This window comes from Cynocephalus volans, chromosome 7, assembly GCF_027409185.1.
Source record: "Cynocephalus volans isolate mCynVol1 chromosome 7, mCynVol1.pri, whole genome shotgun sequence".
NCBI classification, from domain to species: Eukaryota; Metazoa; Chordata; class Mammalia; order Dermoptera; family Cynocephalidae; genus Cynocephalus; species Cynocephalus volans.
The window spans coordinates 127494832-127512793 of record NC_084466.1 but is presented as its reverse complement, the minus strand read 5'-3'; the positions used below and the strand labels follow the sequence as shown (position 1 = coordinate 127512793).

The 17962-nt window shown below is 36.6% G+C and overlaps 1 protein-coding gene across 1 annotated transcript in view; it reads right to left on the bottom strand.

Moving 5' to 3' along the window:
* The window catches only part of CC2D2B (coiled-coil and C2 domain containing 2B), a 127680-nt gene that overhangs the window by 64211 nt on the left and 45507 nt on the right, over positions 1–17962 (bottom strand). The window contains 7 exon segments of the mRNA XM_063103490.1: positions 3–141; positions 1527–1674; positions 3853–4003; positions 6417–6594; positions 8270–8388; positions 8584–8692; positions 13590–13730. Coding sequence (XP_062959560.1) covers positions 3–141; positions 1527–1674; positions 3853–4003; positions 6417–6594; positions 8270–8388; positions 8584–8692; positions 13590–13730 — 985 coding nt within the window.

Below are 17962 nucleotides of genomic sequence, written 5' to 3'. Positions count from 1 at the left end.
ACCATAATCAATTCCATTAAATCGGAATATTCTGGATTATTTGGATCAACTCTGACTTCATTTGCCCATTCAAAAAGTTTCTGTGCATTAATGAGCCATGGAATTCCAGAAATGCCTCTTGCATCTACATTCCTTAACACACTAACATAGAGAAAATATTTTGTGAATTGCATATAATATGCAGGTTATACATCATTATACAGGGTAAAACCTACACATTTGAGGTACTTAAAAGATAAAATCTATCCATCCCCTGTATTTAAGGATAAAATAGAAAGTTTAGATGTGATATCTCTCCTGGTTCTTCTCACATTCTAACTTGTATCATAGCTTTTTGATAAACGTCTACTCTCCCTTTGAGACAATAAGCTTCTTAAGGATAAAGTCTGTAAATATTTATCTATGCCATCTCCACTCTGTGTAAGTAGATAAAATATAATAGATGCTTAAGTGAACAGTGTTTATTGGATGTATTCTGTAAACCCTAAGCATGGTAACTTATTGAATATTTTCTTTTCATAGGATACACAATATTGAAATTTAACCTAAATGTCTGCTTAAGCAAAATTAACAAGGTACACAAAATAAAAACAAACTTTACGCTATATCTTTACAGCTGAAACATAATAGAAAATAATGCAATTAACTGGGTAATATGTGCTAGAGGGGTATCTTTGGTCATATGAGACTATCTTCAAAAGCTGGAAAGCTATAAAAGACAGGCTAGACTCATAATATATCCTTAGTGACCTTAGCTATAGGCTAAATGCAAAAGGAATTCAACCCTAAAGAGTAAGAATTTCTTTATAGCCACCAATTATCCCAGTTATTAAATCTCTCTTCATAGATAATTTGTCTCATCATGTATAATTAGAGGAATTTAGACTAGAAAATTTCTAAGATCCTTTCTAAATGGACCGAGAAAAGTTCCCATCTATAAATCGGGATTCCAGAAATATAGTTCCGACACAGATTCAATAATGTCTTAGGGCAAACACAGATACATTTTATACTGTCTCTTTTCTATCAGCATGTGTTTGTATCTCTATGACAAATCTTCTGAAGCTATTGCTGACAAAGCCAATGCCTGGTTTGATAGGAGGTAAGCAAAATTATAAACAGGTGAAGTTCAAACATTCTTCCTGGGATGTAGAATAAAATTTCTAGGATTTTCCTTCCAACCAGCTGATAATGCATGAATGATTCTTTGGTAATCCAGAATGACTGAGACATATAAAACCACAGAAATAATATTCTTGGGAGTCTTGGCCTTTGCCTACAAGTTAAGGGCTATGAAAATGCCTCTCTCATCATCCATGTGGTATAATCCTGAACACTGTAGAAACATTCTCTTACATATAAATACACTTACTGCCTTAGAAGAGTGATTTAAATAAAAAATAAACCAACACACAAATAAACCAACTGTTCTTACTGCTGCTGGGATTTCCCTTTTTACTCACACATGTTTTGTGTGATGCCTTGCTGAGACCTGGCATTATTTTTCAAATATAAAAGATTATTACCTGCAGTAAGCAGATCTTAGTGACTGTGATACAGGTGTCAGAGGAATACCATCTTCATCTAAGGCCCATGATAGAGAATAGCTGAGTTTTCCTGACGTCAAAAGACAAAATTCTTCAGTTTCACTTCCCTCAAGAAGAAAAGGCACATCTGTTTATAAAAGGCATTTAAAAATATGAATTTTTTTAAAGTGTGCAGTTGGAGCATATTGTAGCTTTTTTCCTGTCCTCTACTGTGGAACCCTAGGAACACAAAGCAAGTTCAGTGCTGACTCCAGGCTCTTACCTTAGCACGCACGCTCTCTCTCTCTCTCTTTCTCTCTCTCTCTCTCTCTCGTTTACCCTCTAAAATATCTCAAGGACTGCCTCAAACAGATTGCAGGAGAGAGAGGAAAAGATTGAGCTGAACACATAGAGATGAACATCTCTATTTTCCTCTTCTTATGCCTGGAAGTTTCTTAATGATTCTTTCTGGGAGTGGCTTTCAGCAAGAAAGGATCACTGGCAGCAGAAAAAGAGGCAGACTAGCTACTCTTTCTCCTCTCTTCCTACATTCCTGAGTCTTCTTCCTCTCCCCATTTTCTTTCTCACTCTCCAAAGAGTTTACCAATACTCCTTGAAATTTTGGCTGAATTCCCAGTATTCCCTAAAATTTTCAAGTCCTGAGTCTTCTCTCCTGGATCTCCACAACCCTGTTTTTCTTTTTCATTGGGACTGTAAGCGGACTCCATTCTTCCCCCATTCTCTGTCTTTTCTCTTCTGCCTACTTATTTTCTTCTTTCTCCTCCTTGCTCATTTGTTCTTCCTTTCTTTTCACCAGATGGACACAAGTAGTTGCAAAACCCCTAGGAAGGTGAAAGAAAGGAATCTTGGGAAGGAGAGGAATGATATTATTCTCAGAAATGTGCTAACTTAAAATTTTTTCTTGATCTAATTTTAATACGTTAAAAAAAAACCCCAGCAACAACAAACACCAATTCTACATTCTCCACCTAAATGGATAATAGAATGAGAAGTGATTGCTTTGTCAATTTGGCAAGCAGTATCAAGCACCTTAAAAAACCAGTCACTTCCTTTGATCTTGTCATCCACTCATAGAAATAGATCTTAAGGAAAGGATCCTAAACATAGAATAACTTGATGCCTAGAGATATTCATCATGGCATTAGCCATAGTAGCAGAAGACTAGAAGGACCTAACTCACAGCAACAGAAGGAAAGGGTAAACATCCAATTGTGGAGTAGCAAGCAGCCATTTAACATGTCTACAAAGAGACTTTGTAGGAACTTGGAGAGACTCCTTACCTATTAAATGAGGAAAAAGGTTTAAAAAATTCTTTGACTTTTCTGTGTTTATCAATTTTTCTCCAATTAGTATATACTAGTCTGTAATTTTAGAAGTATTTTTAAAAAAGCATTTATCTACCATGGTGATGTTTTCCTACAGAGCTTTTTATATAAGACAATACACATTTTGCTCTGTAATACAACCATTTAATGACTTCGTGTTTTCACAGACATTTGCTGCAATTTCAAGGAACTAAATATACGGCCATTAATCTGTCAATGGTGGGTGCTGAGGAGCTTGAGGGCACAGAAAGGCAAACTCAGCATCAGCCGGAAGGAGCAATAGTTGTTGCTGTCATCGTTAATGATAAGTTGACCCAGTGTGTTCTTGTACAATCAGTGGCGCCAGCACCCACCACTCAGCGTCTTCCTTCAGGTTGGTCAGGCTCACTGTTTCTCACTGTGTTTTGGAAGTAGGACTGATTGTCATCTTCATGACAGGCGGCAGCTCTTCTAAACCATTGTAACTGTTCCCTCTTTGGTTTTTAGCTTTTGAATTTGAAGATGCTAACTTAAATTTAATTGCATAAGAGGAGTAAAGTCAGCTGAAAAACAAATGAGCAGAAATATCCCTTCTTTCCTCTCTCCCCCCTCCCTCTTTCCTTCCCTCCCTGCTTTTCTTCCTCCCTTCCTTACACAATTGAAAGATTAATCCACATATCCTGGAGCACCCTTAGGTTCACTAAAGGAGAAGCAGAGGCAGAGCAGTCCACCCACTCAGAAGCAAAGCTCACATTCCAAAAAGCAAATGCTCTTGCTTTGAATGACTTAGGAAGAGCACAGGTGCTAACTGCAAATTTTAAATTTCCCAAAGATCTGTTTCAAGGAAAAGATTTAAATGACCTAGTTCAACATCTGAAAGGAGAACTTAATTCATTTTTAACCAAATATGGAATTCTTTACTTATGTAAATGACCCAGGATTATTTAGAATATAGTACTCATGAAGAAAATAGGTGGGAAGAAAAATTTTAATAAACTCACTGCTTCCTACTTCTCCATCAGCAGGTATGACCAGCTTATCAGAGCTAAATTCTACATACTCCAAAACAGTTTTGCCTTTCAGCTCTGTGTTGTTAGGTAAAGGTAAATACAGTTTTGCCAGTAAGCTTGTCCTTTTACTTATTTCGTAAACCTAAATATAAAAGAAGTGGTTGATAACTCACTAAAAATACAAAATAGTAAAATAAAAAAGTAATTTTTATATTAAAAATATAAAATAGGTACTACTGCTCTATAGCATTACATCCACACGATTATGAGGAAAATAGATAATCATATATCCTTAAAAGTATAATGCCTTTAACTAGTGTCCTAGAAAATAAACTGAATACAAGAATTACAAATACAGTTCTGAGAATATTGGTACATATAACACAATGCTCTAATAACTTATTTTTGTGTAACACTTTTAAAGTTCGTTATCTTATTTAAACCTGATAAAAATGATAGGAAATAGATATTATTCTTCCCATTTTACAAATGAGGACATGGAGGCTCTATATAAAATTAGATTAGTTTTTATTATAAGTGATTGAAACCCAGGCTGAATTGCTTAGAAAAAAGGGGAAGTCATGGAATGCAAGGACAAGTTAAACAAGTTTTGGGAGCGGGGGAGGGAGGAAAGTTCCAGAAAAAGGGAGAATGGAGGTGCTGAGTAAACAGTCCTACAGAGATCCACTGGCTACTAAACCAGGGTCTTCTGATTTTATATGCTGTGCTTTTTATTACAATTCCTTGTAAGTTCACTGCCCTAACTATAAACCTAAAATTTTTTCAATAGAAAAATCTTATTTTGACCTATACTGTGTTGTCAATATTTGGGAAAACAGTGATATGTGTTTTAAGAAGAAGAAAATCAAGGGGGAAAAATGCCCTTTGAAAGATAAGAAAGAATGTGACAATCAAAAGGATGGCCAAAAAAGCAAAGAACAAGGAAAGTCAAAGAGGCAAATATTTCTTCCCGGTCATCTAAATATTTCTTTCTAAGAGTGATATTAAGCCAACACGCTGGCCCTTTAACAAAGACATCCCTAATGCAGAAAGATTGTAAATCAGTAAATTGGCTAACTAAAAGGAGAAGATGAACTGATAAATATATTCGAATGTTGAAGTAGCATTCTGATTTTACACATCAGCCTTGTGAATTTGTTTAGGGTATGTAGATGCATTCTCAGTGGTCCAATCCAGGTTCTGAGACTGCAGGTTGGAGGCCTGACCCTGGACAGTGGTGAATGTACTGAAGTAGAGAATTACACCCAGTGAAGTCTCCCAGGAGCCTTGTCCCCTGATGGCAGCTATCAACACCACCGTGTGACTCAGTTGGTGCATCTTAACAGTATAAAGGATAAAAATGAACATCTTAAGTGGAGCAACTAAAATGTGCAAAAGCTCAGAGGTAGGAAATTGCAAAGATGTATGGGAGAAGACAAGCAGTTAAATGAGTAAAGAGGAATGGTAAGAAATGAGTTAGAAATCTAGGTTTTAATCTGTTAGGCTAGGGCACATATATTTGTTTTGAAATTTTTGCAGCCTGCTAATAGTACAATTTATCCCTAACTTGATTTCTCTCTCTCCCTGCCTCTTAGGATCATGTGCTAAGTGATGGGATGAAGGACTCAACATATACATTTACCTATTTGGGGAGGCAGGCTTTAAACTTCAGTAGGATTATTATATCAAACATTTTTAGATCCAATAGTAGGGAAGTATAGTCAGCATATTTGTAAAGTAGGAACTTCAGCAGAGGGGCATTATAGGATGATAGGTGAATAATGAATAGAGCATCTATCAGGGATAGAACAAAATTATTTTAGGCATTATAAAAATAATTTAGATTTAGATTTATAATTATAATCCTCTCCCTACTCTTCTCAAATTCCATTTTCACACATACAAACATTTATTCCCTCCTAACTTTTCTTTTTTTCAGGTCTAGATTCAAGTTTAACCCATATACAAGTACTAGGCATCAAAGATTTCTTGTCTAGATTCCTTTACTGTCCTTAATTTTTCCCAATTATCCTATTTTCTTCTTCCTTTAGTGTAGAGGTTCTTATGGTGGGCCTTCAGACAGGGACATCGGGGGTCTGTTTTGAGTATGTTCTTCCATCTGATTCTTAATGGGATCCAAAATCCAAAATAAGATGAAGAACAAATACAGCAAGAGTCTGAAACCACAAAGTCAGGGCTAGGGCAGTTGGGAGAAATCATTCAACATTCACAATAGCTATGCTACTGATATTTCAAACAACCCTCCTCCACCTCACTTGTGAATGAATAGTAATGCAGCATATCCAGGGTTGGCAGGAATTTTAGCAAGAGAGAAGTATTTGAAAGAACCACAAATCAAATAATTTTGTACTTATGGTATAAAAGGCTATTGGTGAATTATAAATTTATTAATTATAAATATCTTGCCTATTCACAGAAACCAGTCATCTCTTAATTTAAAAGAAATTACTTATCACGTATAACAGTAGCTAACAAGAAATTTAAAATTATGTACAGCATAAAATAAGATACAAAAGTAAATGACAATGACATACCTCCAAGTAAACTGTTTCTGGCCAATATATTAGCTGAATACTGAAAATTTGCTGAAACATAACTTTAAAATCAAATTGTAGGGGAGATACTGAAGTGCAAGAAACCTGTTTATCATTGTAAAATATTTTAATAAAATATTTAAGCTTCTGAATTTTGGCTCTTCTCTTTTGTTCATGCCTAAAAATTAAATAAACATTTAAGTGATCTTTGAAAAGCAGAATAGATATAAAATATTGTTCTTTTCAAAATATACCTTATCATCATAAAAAGAAGATGACCATTTTAGAAGACAAATGGTATTGTTAAGCCAAATAACACTTGCCTATATGTGGATAAAAGTTTCTCCTTTTCAGTCAAATGTTTTTAATGAAAGATATGTATGTACTCCAAAATAGAAAAAGCATTAAAATCAAGGTATTATTTTACTAAATTATAACTTTCAGAGATTACAGTACTTATCCACCAGATGTCTTATGGGAGGAGAAAACTGAGGAACTTGGGAATGGAGTGGACAAGCTTGAATCAAGAACTCAAAAATGTTTTCTAACTTTTAAAAGACACACACACACACACAATGGCTTTGAAAACATAAAAAGTATAGAATTTTCTCTTGCCTTGACTTCCACTAAATTTTAGTCTAGGTTTTCTAGCACAAATATTTTCTTTCTCCTCTTTTTCCTCTTTCCTTCCAACTTCCATTTTGTGGCTTTTGTTTTCTTACTCTCATTTAGATGGTCTTTTTTATGTGTGTCTTACATAAGGAATGACCTCAGACCCTTTTTGGAAGGAGGTGAAGAACAAATAAAGGATTGCTTCACTGTTGCACTTCTCCGGTCAGATAGAGGGTAATAATTGTGCCTGCGACTCTTCATGTTCATTTTTAAATGTGACCCTTTATTCATTCATTTAATAAATATGAATATTTATTGGGCACCCACTATATTCCAACACTGTTCTAAATGATGCACATTCACAATACTCAAAGATGGGTTGGTACGAAGTGTCCCATGGAATAGAGATGTTGAAAAATTGGACCTAATTCAGTGCTCTAAGTTGCCATATCTTCTTTAAGGGAGATGAGATCCATAGGCCTAGGAGATGGGAGAAATGGGGACATATATAATGTTTGTTTTTGCATAATGTCGTAGGCATAGGGAGAAAACATAGCACAAGAAAGAAGTCGCAACAGGAAAAGAATAAAGCTTGTAACGTCAAAAAAGAGAATTGTCCAGAGGGCCTTTTTTTTTTTTTTTGACCAGTAAGGGGATTGCAACCCTCGGCACAGTGTTGTCTGCACCACACTCAGCCAGTGAGCGCACAGGCCATCCCTATATAGGATCTAAACCCGCGACCTCAGCCTACCAGCACCACACTCTCCCGAGTGAGCCACGGGGCCGGCCCCAGAGGGCCCTCTTGATGTGGAATAGTTTTTATTAGAGCCAGGGGTCCTTCAACAAGCAAAGACGACAGTATAATCTTATTTTTTACAGTGGCTTTATATCCCACCTATCCATACCCAAACAAAAATTACTACCACAGCAAAACAACAACAACAAAAAACAATTAATATAAGAAGCTTAGTAGTGAAGACATTATAGCCTCTATAGGAAACCAAACTGGTTTATGTCCCACCTCCGTCGTGAATTAAATGTGTGACACTGCGCAACTTAACCTTCCATAAGCAGAAATATTGCTAAGATGAGAATAATATCAGACTCCACTGAGGTATGGTGATAATTAAATGTGAATGCCTGACATATGGTACTCACTCAAAAAACCTAACATCATTATTAAAAATAATACAATTAATAGACAATATATAATGTAGAAATAATTCTTAAAAAATGCTTACTGTGAACACTTAGATAAGTTTGTTAATTCTGCAGTGAAAGAAAGTTGTGGCATCAAAGTAATTGGCTTTATTCTTTCAATTTCTGTCTCTTCAAGTTCTGAAGCTAAATATGAGAGGCTCTAGAAATCAAAAAATAAATACATAGTTTACCATATAAATTTACTATTTAGGGCAATTATTATTAAAACTAAACTTTTATTTCTTATATTTTTCATTTTGTTGGATAACTTTTATAAATACCAATATTTCCTATTCTCCCAAACAATGAAATATCATAACTAGTTGAGTTAAACATTATTTTGCAATATAAATACCTCCTGTTTTTCCCCATTCTTAAGTGCTTTTTCTTCTGTTTTCTTCCCAGTCTCAGATATTTCTGACATTTGTTCTTGTTTTTGTCCATCACATTTATTCATTTTTATCCTACTTAATAATAAATAGAATTATTTAAAGCAGAAATACTGTTAAGTATTTGAGAATTGTTAGAGGTCTTGCCAAAACACACACAAACCAATCTCTTATAATAAATAATTTTACATCCCAAGGAAATTATCAATATGATAAACATAAAAAAAACTTCATATTCTCAGTTTTCACAGATTTCTCCCTATACTCAGTAAATTTACCATTAGTGCCTATAGCCCCTTCTAAGGGTATCTCTAAGAAACCTTTCCTTTGGTGAGAATAAGTAACCAGGGGAAGGGGGAGATAGAAATTAAAGAACACACATCCTGTTTCCTCTCATTTTTCTTCCTCATATTTTCAAGCTGTAAGACTATGACCAGGTGTGAGGGCAGATGACCATAATGATAATAAGTAGTAAATCATAGTTATAGTCCTTGGTGGTGTGAAAGAAAATGAAATAAGTGAGAACAAGGCTTTCTAAAATGGAGTCAGGAGATTGCAAGAGGGTTGTACTCACACCTGCTAAAGGTCAAGTCACAGGATGTTCTGATAGACTTAGATAAACAACTGAAGTCAGTATTCGCCACCCTCCTCAACATCTCCCAGCTGGGAATACCTTAACTAACCAATCAGAATGGGATTTCAATCTAGAATTTCTGTCCAGCCAATGAACTGCTTCAGAAAACAACTTTTTGTGTAAATGCCTAATTAAAAAACCTCTCCCCTCTTGCTTTATGGGATACTATTCAGGGTGGCCTTGATTCAGTGTACCCAAATTGCAATTCTTTGTTTCCCTTGTAAATGCTATTTTCTTTGACCTCCATGTCAATTTTTTTTTTAGTTAACATTGTTTATGCATAACAGTAAGCAGTTCATGACATTAGTACTGTTACAACTACTACTATTAGCTAATTCATATAGAACTCACTAAATATGTCCCAGGCAATGTTCTAAGTACTCATATTAACTTATTTGATTCTCACAACCCTACGAAGTATGTACTAGTATTATTCCTCTTTTATTGGTAGTTTAACAAAACTCCAGTTATCTGGAATGCTTTCAGAAAATAGTTGATCAGGAGTTGAGATTTCCTGATACCTTAAGGGTTTATTCTTTTCAGTACAAAGTTTCACTTTTTAATTTTAATTATTTAAGAAGGAAACCCTTTGGTAAAATATTATATGCTCTGTTGAGAATGTAAAATGGTGCAGCTATTTTGGAAAACAGTCTGGCAGTTCCTTAAAATGTTAACCATAGAGTTACCCTATGACCCAGCAATTCCACCCCTAGGTATATACCCAAGAGAAATGAAAACATACGTCCACACACATGAGGAGTTGACTGTGTAAGGGAAAATGAAACAAAATGGTCAGGCTCCCTCAGCTATTTGGAATCTTGCAGAGTGTGACCCAGCCTGTTTGATGTTGACTGCACAAGCGCACCCAGGTGTCCCTGGGTTATCTGACTTAAGTATAAAGGACAAAGGGCTCTGATCCACAGAACCCCCAGGATGTTCTTGGGAGACCACCAGGCAGCTGTGGCGGTGGCAGTAGCGGTGGCGAAGGCTGGGGGCTGAGCTCACGTCCGAATGAAGCATGTCAATCTTGTCAACAGCTCCCAGGATCTTCTCCAACTACCTAGCTCACCACCTGCATGTGAGGGGTCTGTGACCCAGCCTGCATGACATATGAGGGGTCTGTGACCCAGTCTGCACAACAGGTTTGAAGGGTCTGTGACCCAGTCTGTACAACAGGTTTAAAGGGTCTGTGAACCCTAGGCTAGGCCCAATAGACTGCTAATGGGAAGATGGTTTCTTTTGGGAGTGGCTAAAATGATCTAAGATTAAAATGTGACTATTGTACAACTCTGTGAATATACTAAAAACCACTGAGCGTACACTTTAAATGATTGAACTGTATGGTATGTGAATTATATCTCAATAATGCTTTTTGCCTTCTGACATAGAATACAGGGAACCTAGTATGGATATTATCTGTATGGTCTTGAAACCAGACTACCTGTGTTGGAAACCCAGCCCCATTAGTGGGACTATAGAATTTGGGCAAATTACTTAAGTACTCTATACCTCACTCTTCTCATCTGAAAATTAGGTTGTTGTGCGGATTAAATGCAGTAATTCATGTAAAGTGCTCAGCCTGATGCTTGAAGTAAAACAATAAGTATTGTTTTTCTCTGATTTAAGGTAATCAGTATAACATCAATTTACTTTAATACAATGGCTCTCAAACTTTGTTATATTAAAATCACCTGATGCCAGACCACACCTCATACCAATTAAATCAGAATAATAGGTTTTGAAACTCCCCAGCTGATTCCAACATACAATAACTTAGAGAACAGGTGTTATTAGTAACTTAGAGAATGGGTATTATACCAGAATCCCCTTTGGGAGAGGTTACTGAGGCAGTGATCATGTGTCCATAGTTTCCTCCTTTCTATTCTGGGCCAAGTGGATCTGGGAAATGATGAAAGTCCTCATGTTATTCTACCAAATGCCGGTTTTCCTGCTTGTGTAGCTTGCACTTTCTTTCTCACTTTAAAAACCTCTTTGACAGTTACCTGAATCTTCTCCAGGTAGATAGTGCCTAACAGAGAACACAGGTGAAGACAATATACAGGCATGTGGGTTCTATGTGCCATTTACCAGTGCTGTGATTTGGGTTCAGCAGCCAGAAAATAAGGTCTGTAGCTACTCCTCAGCCAGTTCCTCTAAGCTTAATGCAGTTTTGTTAAAATTTGGCAAGGAGAATTTACCATCTGAATGAGAAAACAAGGTTATATCAATTTCCTGCTACCTCACTTCTGCCACTGTCATTTTATAAAACTTGCTCTAGCTAACATTACCAATAACCTCCATGTCAGGAAATCCAATGAACATTTTCAGTCCTGAACTTAACTGATATGTCAGAAGCACTAAATACTGTTAACCACTCCCTCCTATTTAAAATACTTCTTTTCTTTGCCTCTGTGGCAAAACACTGTGCTTCTCTGTCCCTCCTCTGGTTTTTCCTCCTCTAGCAAGCCTTTCAAAGCAGTTTCTCAAGACTCAGTCCTTGGCCCTCTTCTCATTCTCTACCCTCTCCCTAAGCAGTTTCAGGTACAGACATGGCTTCAATCATGATTAAGCCACAGAATTCCATATTTTTATTTTGAGCACAAACCATACATCCAGCTGCCCATTCAATTGCTTATTCAGGGATATCTCAAAGGCATATCAAATTCAATATGCCCCAAGCTAAATATATGAAGAAAAGATAATCTGAGCTCAGTGTCTAGGCCCCAGGTCATCTTGTCATAAGTATTGACTTTACTGGAAGCCTTGCTACAAGTTTATTCAGTTAAGGTTCACAAAGATCAGGTAGTAGCAAACAGTTCCCAGCAGCATCTTCAAACACACAGTTTTTCTAGTTGATCAGAATACTTGAACTGCTTAAACTAAATGCCCCAATTTAAGGTCTCCAGGGTTAGTTCTTTATGGACAACCTGGTCACTAAAGCTGTGTGATTTAGTTCAGAGGTCTCTAACCAGAGGCAGTCTGGAGAGGCAAATCCAAGCCAACGTCTACTGGGAAAACTGAATATTAAATGTCAGGAAGAACAAATGCAAAGGGCCCCACGTAGGATGAGTTCAGAGCAGTGGGAACAAGAGCTGGTGGTGAGCGGGCAATATGGGTCCGGGACCTCTGTTCTGAATAATCTTACATCTATGGCTCTCCTGTATTTGCTCATGGGTTCACGATACATGGGTGTGTCAGGTTGGTTTAAAAGATTAGAGGCAAGTCATCAAATTTACATTAATTTAGGAGTCTAAGACTGTGAGGAAAATGGAGACAGACTGGTCAGGCTCCCTCACCTCATATTGGGCTGAGCATGACTTAGCCTGTCTGAAGTAAATATGTTAACTGTGCAGCCAGGTTTTTATTGGTTATCTGGCTCTAGTATAAAAGACAATGGCTCTGATCCACTGCGGGCTGAGCTCGATTCCGAATAAAGCACATCAACCTTGCCAATGGCTCCCAACTACCTAGCTCACAACCTCCATATGAGAGGTCTGTGACCCAGTCTGCACAACGGGTTTGAAGGGTCTGTGACCCAGCCTGACAAAAATAAAGTTCCATGTCAGGTTTAGGTTTAGAAACTGTCAGAAGCAGTTCTGTTAAAAATGACTGCAGTAGGGGGAAAAAATCGACAAAATGAACATCTTTCTTAATTGCCTGAAATTACACTAAATTTTAATACTTTTGAAAAACAAAAGACCCAGGACAATTGGTTGTTGGGAGGGAACCAGTTATTTCACTCTGAGTTCACGAGCAGCTTAAGTGATTAACAAGTTTAGTTTTTAATTGTAATTATCTTCTCCACTAGACATGTTTTTATGACTTTATCCAATTATCTAAAATATGTTGCATATAGGAGTATGATTGCTGGGTGTATGTTTAACTTTATAAGAAAGTGCCAAACTGTTTCCAAAGCAGCTTTTGCATTCCCACCAGAAATGAATCAGTTTCTATTGCTCAGTATCCTTGCCAGTATTTGTTAATATCTTTTTCTTTCTTTTGGATTTTAGCCATTGTAATAGGTGTGTAGTAGTATTTCACTGTGATTTTAATTTGTTTTTCTCTATTGACATGACATGATGTTGAGTATCTCATGTGTTCCATTTGCCATCCATATACCTTTAATGAATTTTCTGTTCAAATCCTTCGCCCATTTAAAAATTGGGTCATCTTATTAAGTTGTAAGAATTGTTTATACATTCAAGATACAAGTCTTTTGTTGATTACACAGAATAGCTGTCTAGCTTCTGGATTTTTTTCCCCATTTACTGTGAATTCCCAGTTATTGATGGGCAGTTACTCAGGAGATCAGCAAGAGCAAATAGAGCAGCCACTTACCTCTGAACCTGTAACCTTATTGGGGTGCTTGTAAACCCTTGCCGTTGTCGAAGAGATTTTATCTGCTTCCAAGTTTGTAATATACTGTGTAGTAAGGAGAGATCCTTTTCCCTTTCTAAGTCATACAGCTGTTTTGTATCACTACAACAATAACAGTAGATCAAAAATATGTCAGAAATGTAAGTCATTAAAAATCGTGTGGAAGAATGTATTAAACTTGTTGGGAAAAAATGCCAAAATAATTTTCTCATAAGCCTGTTTTATCCTTGAAGTAATTTTTTTTTTTTTTTTTTTTTTGACTGGTAAGGGGATTGCAACCCTCGGTACAGTGTGGTCTGCACCACTCTCAGCCAGTGAACGCACAGGCCATCCCTATATAGGATCCGAACCCACAGCCTCAGCGCTACCAGTGCCGCACTCCCCCAAGTGAGCCATGGGGCTGGCCCTCTTGAAGTAATATTTTGTCTTTGAAACAATGTTCGCTTGTTGCACTAGTCTGGCATTTTTGGCTTTTGTAGTTTGCTTATCTGTCTAGACCACATGAATGCTGAGGAAGCAAAACCTAAAACCTGGAAAAGCTTGCCTATATAAGTCCTGTGGGACCTGGGCTCAGGGTCCAGGTTTTTCAAGTGGTAGCCGGCTGGATCCACCAGCGTAATAAACTCCTGATTCCCCAACCCTCTGAGTGGTGGGTTGCTTCATTGCCAAGTCCGTTTTTACAACACACTAATTCTTCTGATACCCTCCCCACCTTATTTTTTTTTTTTCATTTTACCCACTGAAATTCCATCATTAGAACTTCTTTCATGACTTACAGGTTTTTCACTATTCAGAAGTACCCTGTTAAAATACAAATGATCCTGAGAAAGAAAATATCCTATCTAGCACTCAGCAATATCCTGAAATACCAAAGAGAGAAGGAGGAACAGTAGAAGAAAGGAACAATGAAATTAAGTGGCTGGGAAGCCCATACAATGCTCTCTATCCAGCATTTAGTTAATTTCTGGTTGGTACTTGGCCATTTACAAAAAAGAAAGTGCAAACCAAGTGGTGCATCCCCTTCCAATGCTTTTACTTGTATTGGTGCATGTTGGGTTGATGCTCCCACAACTTTTATTTTGCCACCTAAAATGTTCTACTTGGGTGGCTCCAAAGAAACTAGTGTGGGATTTGTACAGATTTAGGATGTCAAAATCTCAAAAGATCTTGATAGAAAAGGATGGTGGCAGCCCCACATTATAGAGTTTGTGCTCTAAGAATGTGCTGGGGAGGGATTCTTATTTAAAGTGCATGGAGATAGAAAACACAAGGGTACTTCAAAAAGTTCATGGAAATATAGAATTAAAAGAGAATATGAATCTTTCCACGAACTTTTTGAAGTATCCTTATATACCTTTCAAAACTCAGTTTATATCACTTCCTCAGTGCAGAAATACCTTGAATACTCCCCATCACAAAATTAAATTTTCTTACCATAGCCCTTTATGCTTTCCCTTTGTAATACTCATCACACTTGTAATAACTTATTCAATGTCTGTTTCCCCAATGTGACTTCAAGGTTTGGTGTACTGTGGGATAATGGATGTATATTATGAATATTACGAACATATTGTGCATCCCTATATAACCTCCCAATCCACTCTTGCAGCTGATGTGTGGGACAAGAATACTTAAAGGAGTCTGGCCATTTTGAAAGAGTGTTGTTAGAAGTGTGATGCAGTAAAAAGAAGAGCGAGATACTTGGAGTCACGTAAACCCAATTTTAACTGTAGTTCTCCCACTTTAACACTGCTAAATGTTCTGAGTCTTCATATGCTCAATTCTTCTTCAAGCACCTGTTTGAGTGATGTACTATAAACTGAAACCAATGAGTCCAATTATTCATTAGGAAAAAAAATACACTATTTTCCATGGATCTCCAGATTTTCTGAACATTTTGTAGTGTATTTATTATACTTTTTTTATATTAACAATTAGAATGATTGCTTCAAATTTAGAGGCACTTTGCCTGAAGGGGTAGTAAGCATATTTTTAGAATATGTAAGTAACTACTACTTAAAAAGATGTTTATTCTGTGTTTCAAGACTTTGCAAACACATTGTATTAGTATGACAAATTACACAAATTGATTTTCTAGTGTTAAGCCATGCTTGCACTCCTGGAGTGATCCCAACTTGGTTATAAGGCATTATTTGATAAAGTTTTGTTTTATATGTTGTATCTATCTTCATGAATAAAATTGGGTTGAAAAGTGTTTTGTATTGTCAGGTTTTAATTTCAAGAATATGATAACCTCATAAAATGAGTGGAAAATGTGGCCTCTTTTTCTATTTGAGTTTGTGGAAAAATAAAGTTATTTTTAAATCAGAAGCTCTCAAACTTTATTGTGCATCAAAATCACCTGGACAACTTGTTAAACACAGATTGCAAGGCCCTACCTCCAGAGTTTCTGATTCAGTAGGTCTGTAGTAGACCTAATAATCTGCATTTCTAACAAGTTCCTAGGTGAAGCTGATACTGCTGGTCTGGGGACCACACTTTTAGAATCACTGCTTTAATGTTTCTATAGAATTCTAGTTCAGGGGCCGAGCCCGTGGCGCACTTGGTAGAGTGCTGCGCTGGGAGCGCGGCAGTCGCCGTGGGTTCGGATCCCATATAGGAATGGCCAGTGCTCTCACTGGCTGAGTGCTGGTCATGAAAAAGACAAAAAAAAAAAAAAAGAATTCTAGTTCAGTCATCTGACCCTGGAATTTTCTTTGCAGAAACGTTTCAAATGAATGGTTTGAGGCTGACCAGTTAGCTCATGTTGGGAAAAATAGGAAAATATCAGGGCCCCTCAGATGTTCAGAATCTTGCCAAGCATTTGCTGTAAATATCCTCAGGTGTTCCCTGTTACTACTTAATGTAAGTTGTGTTTGGGCACCCAGGTGTCCAGGGTTGTGGACTTAAGTATAAAAGACCAGCAGCTCTGATCCACAGTGCTTCTCAGAACTCTCAGAGAAGCCACCAGGATAGTCGCTCCTAGATCTGAATAAAACCCATTCATTTTTCTATACCTATGGCTCCCAGAACTTTTTTTTCTATTACCTAGCTCACAGACCTGCGTGTGGAGGGTTTGTAACCCAATCTGTGCAACAAGGGTGTCTGTAAGCCTTACCTTGATGGCTCGGTTGGTAAGAGTGCAGCCTTACAACACAAAGTTCATGGGTTTGGATCCCCATACCAGCCAACCACCAAAAAAACCCACAAAATACAAATTAATGGATTGATTTCTTTAACAATTTTTAAACTACTTAGGGTTTTCTTCTTCTTTCACTTCTTGGGCATGTTGCAGTTAGTTGTATTTTTATATAGATTTGTTCTTTACATATAAATGTTTACATTTTTTAGCATAAAGTTGTTTAAATTATACAGCATCTATAGTGATGTCCCTTTTCTGTTATTTTTTATTTGTGCTGTTTTCATTTTTTTATCCCTTGATCAGCCTTGTTGGAGTTTATCAATTTTTATCAAACATTTGGGTTTATTGATCTTCTCTGTTGTACTTTATTATTTCCATTCTTTATTATTTCATTCCTATCCTTTATTCTAACTTCTTAAGAAAGATGCTTAGCTCATTAATTTTCACTTTTCTTTTTCTCTAAGTATTTAAATCAACAGATTTTCCTCTACACACTAATTTTTTACGGTAAATTCAAAATATTTTCTAATTATCAACATTGTATTTTCTTTGACAAATAGATTATTTAGACATGTATTTCTTAACGTCCAAACATAAGGAAATTTTCTAGCTATGTTTTTTGTATTGGAGTTCTACACTGAATGATGTAAATACTTTGAATATATTGAGACTTTGAGGTTTATTGAGACAACATAAGGTCCATTTTTCTAAGAGTGATTTTTGCAGTTGGATGCAGGGTTCTATAAATATATCCATTAAATCAAGTTTATTAATAATGTTCAAATCTATTTACTGAGACTTTTTGGTCTACTTATTCCAATTACTGACAGAAATGTGTTAAAACTACCCAATATGTTTGGGAACGTTCTATTTCCACCTGTATTACTGTTAATTTTCGTCATATATATATTTTTTTTAATGTTTTTTTTTAAATTTTATTTTGTCGATATACATTGTGGCTGATTATTGCTCCCCATCACCAAAACCTCCCTCCCTTCTCCCTCCCCCCCTCCCCCCCAACAATGTCCTTTCTGTTTGCTTCTCGTATCAACTTCAAATAATTGTGGTTGTTATATCTTCTTCCCCCCCCCCCCGGTTTGTGTGTGTGTGTGTGTGTATGTGTGTGTGTGAATTTATATATTAATTTTTAGCTCCCACCAATAAGTGAGAACATGTGGTATTTCTCTTTCTC